Source organism: Gobio gobio, assembly GCF_949357685.1.
Source record: "Gobio gobio genome assembly, chromosome: 10".
Classification (NCBI taxonomy): domain Eukaryota; kingdom Metazoa; phylum Chordata; class Actinopteri; order Cypriniformes; family Gobionidae; genus Gobio; species Gobio gobio.
In genome coordinates this window covers 52646006-52661001 of record NC_137116.1, presented here as the reverse complement: position 1 = coordinate 52661001, position 14996 = coordinate 52646006, and the positions used below count along the sequence as shown (strand labels likewise).

The window sequence follows — 14996 nt, the reverse complement described above, 5'->3', positions numbered from 1 at the left end:
AGGCCAGCTAGTAAGAGTTGTCTGCGTAAACTTTGCTCCCCAGACCTCAAGAGGCGCACTATGGGTTGACGCTAGAGGCTGCGGTCTTTAGTGTCCTTGTAAGCTTGCGTGACTCCCATGCCGGAAACGCTGGTTTGAATCCTGCTCGGAGCAGAGTGATTTGAACAGTAGGGGTGCCATGACCTGGATGGGAGTGAGGATTAGGGGGGTGAGTGTAGAAGCCAGCTAGTAAAGAGCTTTTCAGGTAAACCTCACTCCCCTGGGCTCAAGAGGCCCACTAGTGACTGATGCTAGCGTCCTTGTTTGCGTGCCCGCCTCCCATGGCGGAAACGGCGGTTCGAATCCCGCTCGGAGGAGTGCTAGTAGAACCGAAGTGGTTACAATTGACCTATCGGTAAGCCCCTCCCCTCAAACGCAGATGAGCCAATAGCAGTTGAGTATCAGTTGCGCTGGGACCGGAACTCGGACATCTTTAGGTGTCAGCGCCATAGAGAAACATTGGAAAATCTGAAGCTCGTTTTGATGGTGTTTATGCTACAAAAATGTGAAAATGTCGTGCCTGAGGTGCTGTAACACTGATTCCAGGGATCCTGAGAGGATTTTCTGTTTGTCATACTCTCGTTAAGTTACGATTAAAGTCCCTGCTAACATACAAACCGAAATAACTAACTGTTCTCACGTCATGTTACACTGTAGGTCAAAAACACAAAGGTCTACATTTCAGTGCCTCTCAATATAAAACTGGTTATATGTAAATAAATTTAATTTGAGATATGTTTAAGGTCTACATTATCTGTCCTACTAAGGAGGACTCCTATTTTGATGGGTATTATAGTCTACGGGTAGTGAAAGGAAGAGCTCGCACGCAGTTTATCGGAGTTGTTTTGCAGATACAAAGTTTACCAGTTATTAACTGCACCCTCGAAAAGGCATAAGCTCTGTGTGTATGTTTGTTTACTGTTAGTTGTATGAGTGTTTTTGTGTAATTTGCTGTGTATGTTAATGGTAATGCAACGGAGAGAGATAGTTTGTGAATGAGACGTTAATGCGCACTTCTTATGCTTTGTTTGTTCAGCTCTTACGTTTCTTTTTTGGAGTGAAAAAAGACATAATAAACTTGATAATCCATCAGTAAAGTTTGGCCATCATTCGGACGGGGTATACGCTACATTCTGTGTCCAAAAACATCTTGGGATAAGGTTTTCACACTGACAGCTGTCATTGTAAAATATAGCAACTCCGTTTGTTTGTCTGAGTTAGCAACGGTAACTAAGGGGGGGCGGGGCTTACCGATAGGTCAATTGTGCCGTGACCCACATGGGAGTGAGGATTAGGGGGGTGAGTGTAACGGAGGCCAGCTAGTAAAGAGCTTTGCATGTAAACCTCACTCCCCTGGCCTCAAGAGGCGCACTAGCCACTGATGCTGCGGTTCTTAGCATCCTTGTTAGTGCACCCGCCTCCTATGCCAGAAACGCTGGTTCGAAATTCCTCTTGGAGCAGAGCAAGTAGAGCCAGAGGGGTTTCATAAAGTTGGTAAATGTAAACAAACAGACCCGGTGTTACTGTGACAGTAACAAAGCTCAGTACTCAAGGGAGTGATAGAGTTACCTTCATTTGTTTGTGCCATTAGCCCCGGTGTTTTATTGGTCAGATAGCTGCTATAAACATGTTTATGTGATTTAACTTGCTCAGCATGATTCTCCTGAGAGTAGTTGACCTGAAAGAGAAAACGGTTTATGCTAATATCAGCTATAGCACCCCTTGCTGCGCTTGCATACTAGTATTGTGTTATGAACAGTTGCTAAAAGCGTTTGCTTTCACATACCTGTGTAGAGTACATTTCAGGCTTTATTCAGAGCGGTGTATTGTGTCATTACGGGATTTCGTTATCTCAAATGCCATCATGATTCCCAGTAGCTTTGTTTCCAAAGAAACAGAACAATTTGTAAGTGTGTAGAAGTGACTCCTGTGTGGTTAAAATCTGATTCTTTCCTACCTGAACTGTCTTGGAAGCTCGTCGATAATTCGACAACAATCTAATGCAAGAGATTGCATGAAATATTTTGGACTTTTATGCTCTGATATATCATATATGTTGTGACAGCACAAGTCTTTGAGGTACATCAGACGTTTGAGGCTCTTTGCAGCAAAGAGGGACACACCCCATCCGTCTGACTGTCCCCTCCCCCGTCTCATCTTGCCCCTCTTCAACACACCTCTCAGGGGAGTTAATTTGTGTTCGACGCATGAAAAGATCACAGTGTGGAGGGGGGTGAGCGAGGGTGGGTAATTTTTCCCCATCTTGTTTTCATTTCCAGAGCCAGTGCCGTTTGAGCGCCGTGTCCACGTTTTGTCTTTGTTCTGAGAATTTCGAACAGGCCTATCGCTGCAATCAAGAGCACTTTCCACAGGCTGAGCAGATTAAAAGACCCTGAGACTCAGAGGAATAGGCAGCTCATGTCTCTGTGTGAAAAGCGTTGGATTTGCTTGTTTTACCGCCGCCACACGTGGATTTATCTACCACGGTGTGCTATTAAAAGCACACAAACTAAAGTCAAACCACTCTGAGGTTTGAGACATTCATTAATGGAAAGCTCTTTCATATTATGAAAAGTACCATGTTTTTTCCCATGAAAGTGTAAAGTGTAAATAGCATGGTATATGAAGCCTACATGGTATTTGTCGAAGTATAGGACACCATGGTATTATCATCATGGTAAATACCGTAGTACTTTTTTGGTATTATGAAAGAGCGCTTCACCACAGTACATTTATGTAAAGGTCAGATGAGCAGTTAGGACAACAGATGTTCGGTATTGAATCATGTAGAAGCACATAAAACCCTGTGCTCTCCTAGTTAGTGTCTTATTTTGCATTTGACATAACAGAAAAGGAAGTTGCACTTGATTGCATCATTGGGTCTATTCTAAAGTGCAACCAGGATGTGTGGTTTGTGAGAGACAAAACTTTGTTCTTCTCACTGATGGGCTTTGAACAAAAGTGTTGTTACATTTGGTGCACAATATAAGTGTCACTTCGCATCCGCTCAGCGCTCCGTCAATTATCAGCTCTCATTTGAAATGTCATATATGAGGGTTTTTTTTCAGCTGATGTTTCTTCAGGACCCACATTTTACATTGGATATCAAGTGCTGACCCAACACGGTACAAAAATACTTTATCATAAATAGTAAAGAAATTTGAAATTATGACATTTATTAATATTACATTGGCATCTGTCTAATTTGGAATTTACTAGTCATGAATATTATGGTTTTGACTGATTTAATCAGTTCATGCATTCCCTGGGAATCAAACCATCACCTTTGCATTGCTTTACTATTTAAAGTACAGTAACACTATAGGGCCTATTTTAACGATCTAAGCACATGGTCTGAAGCGCACGCAGAGGTGCACGTAGGGCGTGTCCGAATCCACTTTTGCTAGTTTAACGACGGACAAAACGGTCAGCGAGCCAGGCGCATGGTCCTAGTCTCTTAAAGGTCCCATGGCGTGGATTTTTTATTTTCATTTTATAATGTTTCCTGAGGTGTACTTATATTGTTAGTATGATTTTTACATCACAAAATGTCATAATTTAGAAATAAAAGGCATTTTTTAATTCCTGATATTAGCCCTCAGGCTTGAATGCTCTGTTTCAAGGGGCGTGTCTGCTGTGAGACTGCAGTGAAAACGCCCACTGTTGTGATTGGCTGACATCTTTGCATTTGAAATAAAGAGTATTAGATTATGTGGGGAGGGGGTCGTGGTTTAGTGAGATCAGCAAACACTACCAGAGAGAGACGGACTGGGCACTCGTGGACCAGAGTGATGGAGAGCTGGAGGAAGATTGATGAGAAAGTTTTATTGTACCGAGTTGTTGAGAGCTCTGTAAGCGCGAGTGTTTTGTTTGTATCTGAGAGCTCTGAATAAACACTCTGAGTCCCAGTCATGACGACCCTGTCTTCTTCCTCCTTATTCTACGCACTTTGTAACATGTGGAACCCCTCTTGAATACTTTTACTACGTTTTTTTTTACCATTACAGCTGAGCATTGAGTAACGTTACACAGTCTGTTGATCGCGTCTCACAGCAGACATGCCCCTTGAAACAGAGCATTCAAGCCAGAGGGCTAATATCAGGAATGAAAAAATGCCTTTTATTTCTAAATTATGACATTTTGTGATGTAAAAATCATACCCATTTTCAAGAAACATCTAAAAACACATATTTTCCAGCATCACCTGACCAATCAAGTATAGCACTTATCACCCTATTCATTTTCTGTTTGTCTTTTTATAAAAAAAAAATCAATAAAAAAAAAAGTCCTATGTGTTCTGTTCTAGATTAATTGAGACTTGTTACAGCTCTTGCATATTGTTGCCCTTGACTGTTCTAGTTGCTTCTATTGCACTCATTTGTAAGTCGCTTTGGATAAAAGCGTCTGCTAAATGACTAAATGTAAATGTAAATGCAGTGATCTCGTCATTGCAACGCTATTTATCTCACAAAATGCTTTGACCACATGGAGGTAAATGGCTCCAGCTAGCCTACTGCTCAATAAGTGACAAAATAACGCCAACATTTTCCTATTTACATGTTGTGATGTGTATAGTTACATCGTGCACTAAGACCGACGGAAAATTAAAAGTTGTGATTTTCTAGACCGATATGGCTTGGAACTATTCTCTCATTCCTGCATAATAATGAAGGAACTTTGAGCCGTATCATGAGTGCAGCAGCACAATGATATTACACAGCACCGGAAAATAGTCCCCAGCGCTCTCTGTGCAAGCAGGTTGTTATGTTGGTTATGTTGACGGAAGTTAGCCTATTTCAGGCGCTGTGTAATATCATTGCACCGCTGCACCCATGGGACAGCACAATGTTCCTTAATTATTACGCAGGAATGAGAGAATAGTTCCTAGCCATATCAGTCTAGAAAATTGCAACTTTTAATTTTCCGTCGGTCTTAGTACATGACGTAACTATACACATCACAACATGTAAATAGGAAAATGTTGGCGTTATTTTGTCACTTATTGAGCACTTATTGGAATTTACCCCCAGTCTTTGTGCTAAGCTAGGCTAGCGGTGGGTGTGTCAGACAGAGTTATGGCATGCACAGAGATGAGAATGGTATGTATGGACTTATCTAACTCTGGGGGATACGGTGAATAAGCTAAAGTCCCAAAAAGTCGGCGTGTTCCTTTAATGAATAAGGAATTGTTTTCTATTTATTTTCTAGCCTATTTATTTTTCTATCATAACTATGCACATTTATATGGTGAATTGCAATTTTTTATTATTTGAATTTCACTGATCCCATCAGTACAAACCTTTGACCCACCAGTTGAGAACCACTGTAACAACTCTTCTAAAGTCAGTCAGTGTTGCCGTTTGTTCCAATTAACGCTGTTGATCTTCATCTTCAATTACAGATTTGTTAAAACATGTGGTAGGACTTTTAGATTTTCCTAGTTTAGTGTATGTGTGAGTCATGCTGTAAAACCTATTAACAGCTCACAGTCTTCAGTTCTTCTCTCGCGCCTCCTGCCAGTTAAATTCAGCTCATTAGCACCGAGCGGCAATCAGGGGAGCAATGCATCACAGATACAGGCATAGTGGGAGATCAAACACTAGTCCATCACCAAAGGCTCCTGTTTGAACAAAGGGTAGCCTATATCTGTTTCGTTTTATGATGTTGAAAAACAATGAAGACAAATGCCATTGTTGTATAGGTTATTTTCAATCCAAATGTCTTGGTTTGTATTGCAGAAGATTGAATATGTGTGGTAAGCAAATTCAAAAAAGTAGCCAAAATGCTTGAGGCTAAAACATGCTCTTGAGACCTCAAACGCCTCTGGCCTGGAGATATTTTGTCTGTTGGATATTTAGAGTGTGATAAAGTGCGTGGAATCTGTTTTATTGCATTGGTGTTCATTTTGCCTTTCCTTCCGCATAGTTACAGCCCCTCTGAGAGCAGTTACACTCAATGGTTACAAGATCGTGCAATTCTTCCAGGCACACTTACATTTATGGGAAGATGGTATTGAGACATACGGTGGAGCACACTCAGGCTTTGATGTGTGGCTCCTTTCATGTGTTTGTTGGAGCCTGTGTTTGGCAGGTGTATTTTTGCATGCAGGCCGGAATAATGCCGCACGCTCGCTCGCTAACAATTGCTCTCTATTTGACTAGAATGAGAGATGACTGAATTATCAATTATCAGAGGGATCTCTAAGCACTGGCAGGGGAACGAAGTGTAGAATATTAAAAACGTCAATTCTGGGTATTTACTCATTGCAAAAAAAATGATGCTTTGATTTGTTTGTGTGATCTTAAAGAGAGCAGAAATTGCAGTCTTTATGTTTAATATTCCTTCTGCACGCACTGCAACTGATGCTAATAAATATCACATCTAAAGTTGCCGTTAATGTCATTTTCACTCGGCTGACATCATATAATCTGCATGATTTATATGTCTTCTTTCTTTTTCATTTTGCAGGGCTGGATGAGAACATTCCTGTCTTCCATTTCGTAGAAATCTTCCCTCCAACTGTCAACTACCTACTGGGCACAGCACTCTAGAGATGCTCAATATGGAGAGAACTGCCATTTCCACTTCACTGCTCACAGTCTGTTTCGTTTTGGCTGTGTGTCGCTGTTCCCTAGCGATTCCCTTCTGCCCTGCCCAATGTGTCTGCGAGACCCGCCCATGGTACACGCCTCAGTCGGTCTACCATCAAGCCAAGACTGTGGACTGCAACGAACTCCATTTGAGCAGAATCCCATGGAATATTTCAATTGATACTCAGGTGCTGCTTCTTCAGAGCAACAATATCTCGAGGGTAACCTCAGAGCTCCAGAGCTTGGTCAACCTCACGGAACTGGATCTCTCGCAGAACCACTTCACACAAATCCAAGACGTTGGCTTAAGTAACCTAACCCAATTGGTCACACTCTACCTTGAGGAAAACCAAATTAAAGAGCTGCCTGATGTGTGTCTAAAGGACCTAATCAGCTTGGAGGAGCTTTATATTAATCATAATCAGATCTCTTCTATTGGTCCTAATGCCTTTTCAGGCTTGGGGAACCTATTGAGGCTTCACCTTAACTCCAACAAGCTTGTGGCGATAGACAGCCATTGGTTTGAGTCCCTACCCAACCTTGAGATCTTAATGATAGGGGAAAACCCCATTCTTGGGCTGCAAGACATGAACTTCCACCCCCTCTCTAAATTGCACAGTCTGGTTCTTGCGGGAATGGGGCTCAGGGAAATACCTGAGGGTGCTTTCCAGGGATTAGAGTACCTCGAGAGTCTCTCGTTCTTCGATAACAAGCTCACGGCTGTGCCAAAGAAAGCCCTGCGTGTTCTACCGAGCCTAAAGTTCCTTGACCTTAACAAGAATCCTATCGTCCGTATACAGGAAGGCGACTTCAGAGACTTTCCCCACTTGGAGGAACTCAGTCTGAACAACATGGAGGAACTTGTGGCGGTGGAGAGGGGCGCGTTCTCAAACTTACCACAAATGGCCAAATTGGAGCTCTACAACAATCCTCACCTGTTCTTTATAGACCGAGCCGCTTTCCTGAAAATGCGCGGCTTGCGCACCTTACTGATCCACAATAATGACCTCACGCTTTTGCCCCATGAGATTTTATCCGCTTTCCCCAGTCTGGATGAAATCAGTCTTCATAGCAACCCACTCAGGTGTGATTGTCTCGCCAATTGGTGGCCCGTCCTGGGCAACCAATCAAGCCTCAAAGTTCTGGAGCCCCAAATAACTCTTTGTGCCTCCCCACCACATCTTGTCGGCCAATCCCTTCAGGACGTGGTATCTGCAAGTTGGAATGGGGCAAGCAATACCTGCCTGCCTCTAATTTCCCAGCATGCCTTTCCTCCACTGCTCAATGTAACCTTAGGGCAGCTTCTAACACTCAACTGTTGGGCCGTGGCAGATCCAGCACCTCAGTTTTACTGGGTAACACCCACCGGTGACAAAGTCACTTCTGAAGCTGTTTCCCCATCCTCAAATGAAGGAGGAGGAATGACGAAGAAGCACCGGATGCAAGAGCAAGGTGCTCTAGAGATCCCACATGTCGAACCCGAGGATTCTGGTCTCTACACATGTGTTGCTTGGAATGCAGAAGGAGCCGACACCCGAAGTGTCTCTGTGTACGTGGATAGGAGCAACTGGCATGGTGGACGCTCTATTGCAGGTCATCATGGGGTGGTGAACACCTCTGGAGCCTTGGTAATCCTGGCAAAAATCGTCCATTCCCAGTCTGTGGTGCTGGAATGGAAGGTGCACCCATATGCTGTCTCCTCCAACCATGAGGTGGCACAACCCAAATGGCTCAGCGCTACCGTAAAGATCGACAACCCGCAGATCAGCTACACAGCAATGGTCCCCGTAGATGTCCAAGAGTACAATCTCACACACCTCCTACCGTCCACAGAGTACCAGGTTTGCCTGACCATGGCCGGGACCGAGCAAACCCAGCACTCTTGTATCAACGTGACCACCAAAGAAGCCAGCTTTGCTGTGGAGATGGTTGCCCAGCCGGCCAATGTAGCCCTGGCAGCGGTCATGGGCTCAATGTTCGCCATCTGCATCATGGCACTGTTGGTGTTCTACATGGGACGGCGCATGAAGCAGAAATCTTGTCATCACTCTCTTAAGAAATACATGCAGCACACCACCTCCATTCCCCTGAATGAACTCTACCCACCGCTTATTAACCTCTGGGAGAATGAGACGGAAAAAGAGAAAGAGGGTGCTGCTGACCCTCAAAACTCACAGATAGACACTTCAAAAACGTACATGTGGTAGCTGCACAACAGAGAGTAGATAGAAGAGACATTTAAAACAGTATGTGTACTGTGTTGTACATAAATGACAAGTATGTGTTATTGATTTGTCATTGTGAAAGATATATGTATTTTTAGATTGTACCCTTCAATGCCAAGCACACTTGGTTGCAGTTGTGATTTGTTAGACGACCAACAGACGTGGGCAGCAAAACACATCTTATGCTTTTGCATTGCAATGTATTTTCTGAGACTAACTCAACGTTAAGCATGCCAATGTGTTAATAATTCATATAATTTATTCATTCTATATCAGCACTAAGCAAGCTAATACACAAACACAGATCAACACTATTTATATCGCCTCACACATGTATCAAAAGCAGTCACGTGACATCAGATTAACACATTCTGGGGTTTTTGCATGGAATTTTGCATGATATTTTGGTGCTAACAGGGTGAGTCCTTTCCTAGTTTTCTCACTTCTAAAAATACACCGGTGTGAGAAGGTGACATAAGCGCGCTCGTTGCTCTCATTTGTCTTCAGCTCGTCGCATTTGATCACCTGCATTGTAATGAAAATAAAACCTGTCAGGTGCTATGAAGTTGCAAACTAATTAGCTGTCATATGTAATTATAATATCTGGAACACAACTGCGCAGCTGTGCTTATTTATTCTTGCATTGTTAAATAACTATTTATTGAAGAGTGTGTGAAAATGGCTGTGTTTATTAGCACTGACTGAAAATGTATTTTATAATTGATAGAAGAAAATCATTAGCCTATATAACGGTCAAATGCGTGACATTTACTAACAGACATTCACCTTCACTAACAATGATGGGGCCGTTCTATGCTTTGCACCTCATCATGCGCTTGGCGTTTTGATTACCGAAAGATTGCTTCAGTTCTCAGTTAAACGTGTTGCCAAACTCAATATTCACACAATTCAGTCTTAGTGTGGTATATTAGGTAACAAGTGTGTGTGGAGAATGAGAATTGAATTGAATGAGAATTGAAAACAAATCAATGTTGTTGTTTTTTTTCTCCTCACATAGATTAATTAACCTTTAAATTGCACATGCCACCCAGTTCATTTTGTAAAAAGGTTTTGACATGTTTAAACCTGTGATATGTGTGCACATTCCTGCATCATATTGATCAATACAAATGTTATGCAAGACACATGCTCATGTATTGTTGTTCTGTTGTGTATGAGCAAATACAACATCCATATTAATGAAATGTAACCAAATCAAATTTTGATCTATCAAAAGTGTTCTAAAAGGGTGCACTCAGTAATTTGACCTCATTTGGAACCATAAACCTAAAAAAAAAACTTACGAAAAGTAACCATGGTTTTATTATAGGCTAGTAAACATGTAGTAGGATAACCATGCAATTTTTTTTGGCTAATTGATTACCTTTATGTAACCACAGTTTTACCACAAATACCATAGTTAAACTATGGTTAGAGTAGTAAAGCCATGGTTTATTTGTGGTTACCATGGTTTAACTATAATAACCATGTTTTTTTGTAGTAAAACCATCGTTTATTTTCGAAAAGGGAACAACATTAGAGAAGACTCCATTCATATGTATTCTTAAAAAAAAGCTTTTACATGGACACAATATGACTGGGTGTATAATACTTATCACTAGATATCTACCTGTTACACTTTCACTCACAGAATCAAGTTGGCTGACTGTGAATTGTGCATTTCCATAACGGCATTTCAAACCGAAACCTTTAGCTTTAGCATGATGCTACATTTACATCGCTAATTAGCAGTGTACTGTAAGTCCGAGAAGACTCAGTGCAACATAATATAATTACCGAGTGCACTTTTATTGTGTATTATTTGAACCAAAGATGAGACACATATTCAATATTTCTCTCATCACTGTCATCAGTCAATGAGATGTCATGTTATATTTAGCTCCGGAGGACAATGAGGAAAATATGATCTTTTTAACATGTCGGCTTCTTGCTCAGTTTTTGAGCTATTGTTATTTTAACTGTTATTTTTTTTAATAACTTTATAATTTGAGGGATAGAAAATGCACTCAAGTTCATATGGACAACTTCTAGAATTGACATGTCAGCAGCCAGTTCTGATATGAAAGGTTGTTCATACACATGTCACATGATTTTAAGATGTTCTTTCATCACTGACTGTAAATCACATTGTGTGTTATTACCGGCAGAAGAGCAGAGGAAATGTCACCTTAGATTACACATTAAATGTATCATTACAGCTCTGCCCTCTTGTGGTGGAGGACACTAATGACGTCTTACACGATTTTCTGTATCTCAGTGAATAGCAGGGTATTTTGTAATAGACGAAAATTATTGTTATATTTCAATTAAGTCAAAAAAATAATGGTTTTACACTGTTAAGACGTGTTGTGGCGTCCATGCGCAGTAGTTCAGGAGAAATGACTGTCTGAAGAAACATTTGAGAGAAATAAACACAATATCACTACAACTATAGGCTACAGCTTCTCTTTATTGTTTGAAGTTTATGTCTAAAACTGTTTGTGTGTCAATGTATTATTAAATACTTTTAAATTGCTTCTCCTGAAAATGTCCCCCCTATAGAAATGTGCAAACTTTTGTGACAAAGTGCCATTTTAATTTGTTTAATATTATTAAATGAAAAAGAAATCATGTCAGTTTAACGAGAAAATTAACAACATTTCATAGTTGCCCCTGATGATCCATGTTACCCAAACATAACAATATTTTGGAAGTCTTTATTTTCATGAAATATAGGTTTTAACCTTTTTTAAATGCTACCTTATTAGTGGTAACATCCAGATATTTGTGTAGGGTGAAGTCAGCTAAAATGGGCCAAATAAGGTTGTAGCATCATATCTCTTAATTTTTTTTATTTTTATTTTTTTTTACAGCCAATCACATTAACTGATCTTGCATTGTGTTACATGAATTTTGTCAGAGAAATAGTAAGGTAAGTGAGCCTGACGTACATTTCATCCATCATTAATAAGGGTACTAAAGCAATTATAAGTAAGCTTACCAACAAAGCAAAGGTTTATGAACATGACATGAATATGACATGCTCTTTCAAATAAAAAAGTTTAATTTAAAAAAGAAACTTCGATTTTTGTGAAATCAATGGCTGGTTAAGCTATTAATGGGCTACAGTTTTCAGCTAAAATGGGCTGCATACACACACACACACACGCACACTTTTACACATATTTGATTTTTGTCAAAGACGTTGTAATCTTTAACAAAATATTTGACAAATATTTGACAAGCATACATGCTGATCCCATAGACTTCCATTGAAAAACATCAAAGGGATATCTTTTGATAGAAGTGTCAAAAGGGTTTGTTTGACTCAGGGCATCAACAGCCAATCACAAATCACCTTCAACACTTCCACGCCCTAGCAACCATTATCAAGCACCCTAGCAACCCAAATCCACAGAGGGATGTCTTCACATCTGAATGTCATAGAGGCATGAGGGTTGGTTTATATCATTCATACTGACAATCAGCCTTTGGACTATCATCATTGGCAGCTGCCAAGCCACTCCATAGCAACCAAACAGACTACCCTAGCAACCATTTAACAAGACCTATAACTCTGCATCAGAACATCATAGAGACATGGGGGTTGGATTTTTTTCAGCAAACTGGACTTTCAAAATGCTACACATGCTAGCAGTGAATAGCTGCATGCTAATAGTGATTAGCTTAGGGTTAGAACATGATAAAAACAAGTCAAAAGCCACGTTTCCACCGCAGGAAACTTCCTAGGAACTTTGGGCTGGTACTCGGTGTGTTTCGACCACAGGGTCTAAATGAAGTTCCGGGTAAATATTTCCCCCTCCAAACGGCCCTGTTTCCGAGGTAGTACTTTTTCAAAGTTCAGGAACTTTCGGGGGTGGGACTTGGGCGCTGAACATGCTGATTGGTTGACTCCACGCAGCATTTTATTTCAACCGGCATTTTTAAAAGTCTTTTGCAAGGTTCGTTCTGCGTCCAGTAAATATCAGTCTTGCTCTTTCTGTCCGATGGCGTGTGTTCGTCTCAGCCATCGCACGGTCAATGTCCGTAATAGCTGATGATAACATGCGTTGTCTTATTTTAAATCTAGCTTTACGAGCTTTCAGAATACGCTTTAGTATAAGTGCTCGTCTCTTTTCCTCCGTTTTGTTAATGACCTCTTTATTAACCAATACATAACCAGCAAAAGCAGCGCTGCTTGAATCTCCTCCACTTGTTATTGTTGCAGACAGTATCTCACAAAAATGATTACTGTCCATCTGTGACTGGGAGGAGCAGTCGCACGCAGTCCTACATTACCGGACTAATTTGCCTAATCTTCACGGTACTTTAGATCGCAGTGGAAACGCAGACAGCAGCAGCTCTGGGGGGAAAAAAGTTCCTGTAAAAAAGTTCCTGGTACAAATTGTTCCGGGTAATTTAGGTGGAAACGGGGCTAAAATGTGCTAACATCATGCTAGCAAAATGCTAATCGTGTTAACATCATGCTAGCATTATGCTAATTGTGTTAACATCATGCTAGCATTATGCTAATTGTGTAAACATTGTCCTTGCAACATGCTAATCGTGTTAGCGTCAAAAGCACCAATGCACCACTGCACCAATGCACAGAAACACAAATTATACAACATGATCAATTCATTTTTAATTTGATTTTTTCAAATGAAATATTCGTTCAACTTTATGTTCAATGAAATACATTTATAGTGACAAGACAATAGTGTCACTTTACTGTTAAAAATAAAATGATTTCAGCCGAGATTACCTGTGTTGTTCTCTTTTATGTGTGTTGTTTATCTTTTATTTATATTGGCCCGTTCTACCTGAATGTTATGCTATGGCTCGAGAAGGTATACCTGCTAATACACTCATAATTGTAAAACAATTATACTTTTTCACATTTAAAATGTATAAGTATTTAAGAGACCCATGCTAATTTAAAAAAATATAATCTGGGGCCAGTTGCATAAACTAAGCCATTATGTTAAGACAGTGTCTTAAGATCTAGTATGAGCCACTAGCAGTTAGGCAAATGGCATTCAGTCTTACTTTTCGTATCAAATTAGGCCAGTCAATGCTTTTATGTAACTGATTTTAAAAAGTTATGAACAGTCTTGAAGAAAAAAAAATGTATGTCTAACTTGTAAGACTAGTCTTAACGGTTTATGCAACTGGACCTCGAACCGGAGTTCTCATGCATAGCTTATTTGATGGTATTATAAGTAATTTACCAAAACGTGGCCCATTTTAACTGCACTCTAAAAAATGCTGGGTTAAAAATAACCCAAGTTGGGTTGAAAATGGACTAACCCAGCAATTGGGTTGTTTTAACCCAGCGATTGAGTTGTTTAAACCCAGCAATTGGGTTGTTTTAACTCAGCAATTGGGTTGTTTTAACTCAGCAATTGGGTTGTTTTAACTCAGCAATTGGGTTGTTTTAAGCAAACATTTAATCCAATCGCTGGGTTAAAACAACCCAATTGCTGGGTTAGTATATTTTCAACCCAACTTGGGTTATTTTTATTTTTGCCCAGCATTTTTTAGTGACTTCACCCTAATCAACCCAATTACAATTTGATATATTGAGAAGTATTTTTAAAGGGTTTACATTTAATGAAGGTTTCTATTGCATTCTACAACACTTTCTGTATATAATAATAATGTCCACTCTATTCTATTCCATTCCTATATTATATTTATTAATTATATTATAGCCTACTTAGCATAGTAATTGAAACATACCACATCATAACAGAATCAAGAACCTTGTTATCAACAAAGTCAAATTAATCAGGATTTTTTACTTTTCTTGTATAGTTTAGTATAAAGTATGCTATTACTCTTTAATACCACAGAAACCAGGATGAGGAGGAATAACAGCATTTTATTATTTGCAAACATACGATATGAGATGAAATTGGTGCATCTGTAGTGTTTGATTGATTCTAAAATGAAAACAAAGCACATTTGTTTCAGTGTTGTTCGTGTTGATGTATTTGAACACTGGCCATATTTAAAATATAGGAATGCCATTGGATTAGAAAACAAAATATGAAGTACGGTGGCATTTAGGCCTTTTTAAAAGACAGTACTTTTCAAAAGGACAACAGTTTTACTGATAATTTATGCCACAAATGTTTTA

At 40.0% G+C, this 14996-nt stretch overlaps 1 protein-coding gene across 1 annotated transcript in view; it reads left to right on the top strand.

Moving 5' to 3' along the window:
- Positions 1 to 11302, top strand: part of LOC307132580 (leucine-rich repeat neuronal protein 1) — a 29931-nt gene extending 18629 nt beyond the window's left edge. Inside the window, exon 2 of the mRNA XM_079826999.1 lies at positions 6508 to 11302. Within this exon, the coding sequence (XP_079683125.1) occupies positions 6593 to 8836 (2244 nt within the window). The 5' untranslated portion in view covers positions 6508 to 6592 and the 3' untranslated portion in view covers positions 8837 to 11302. The remainder of the gene's footprint in view (positions 1 to 6507) is intronic.
- Positions 11303 to 14996: the final 3694 nt, after the last annotated feature.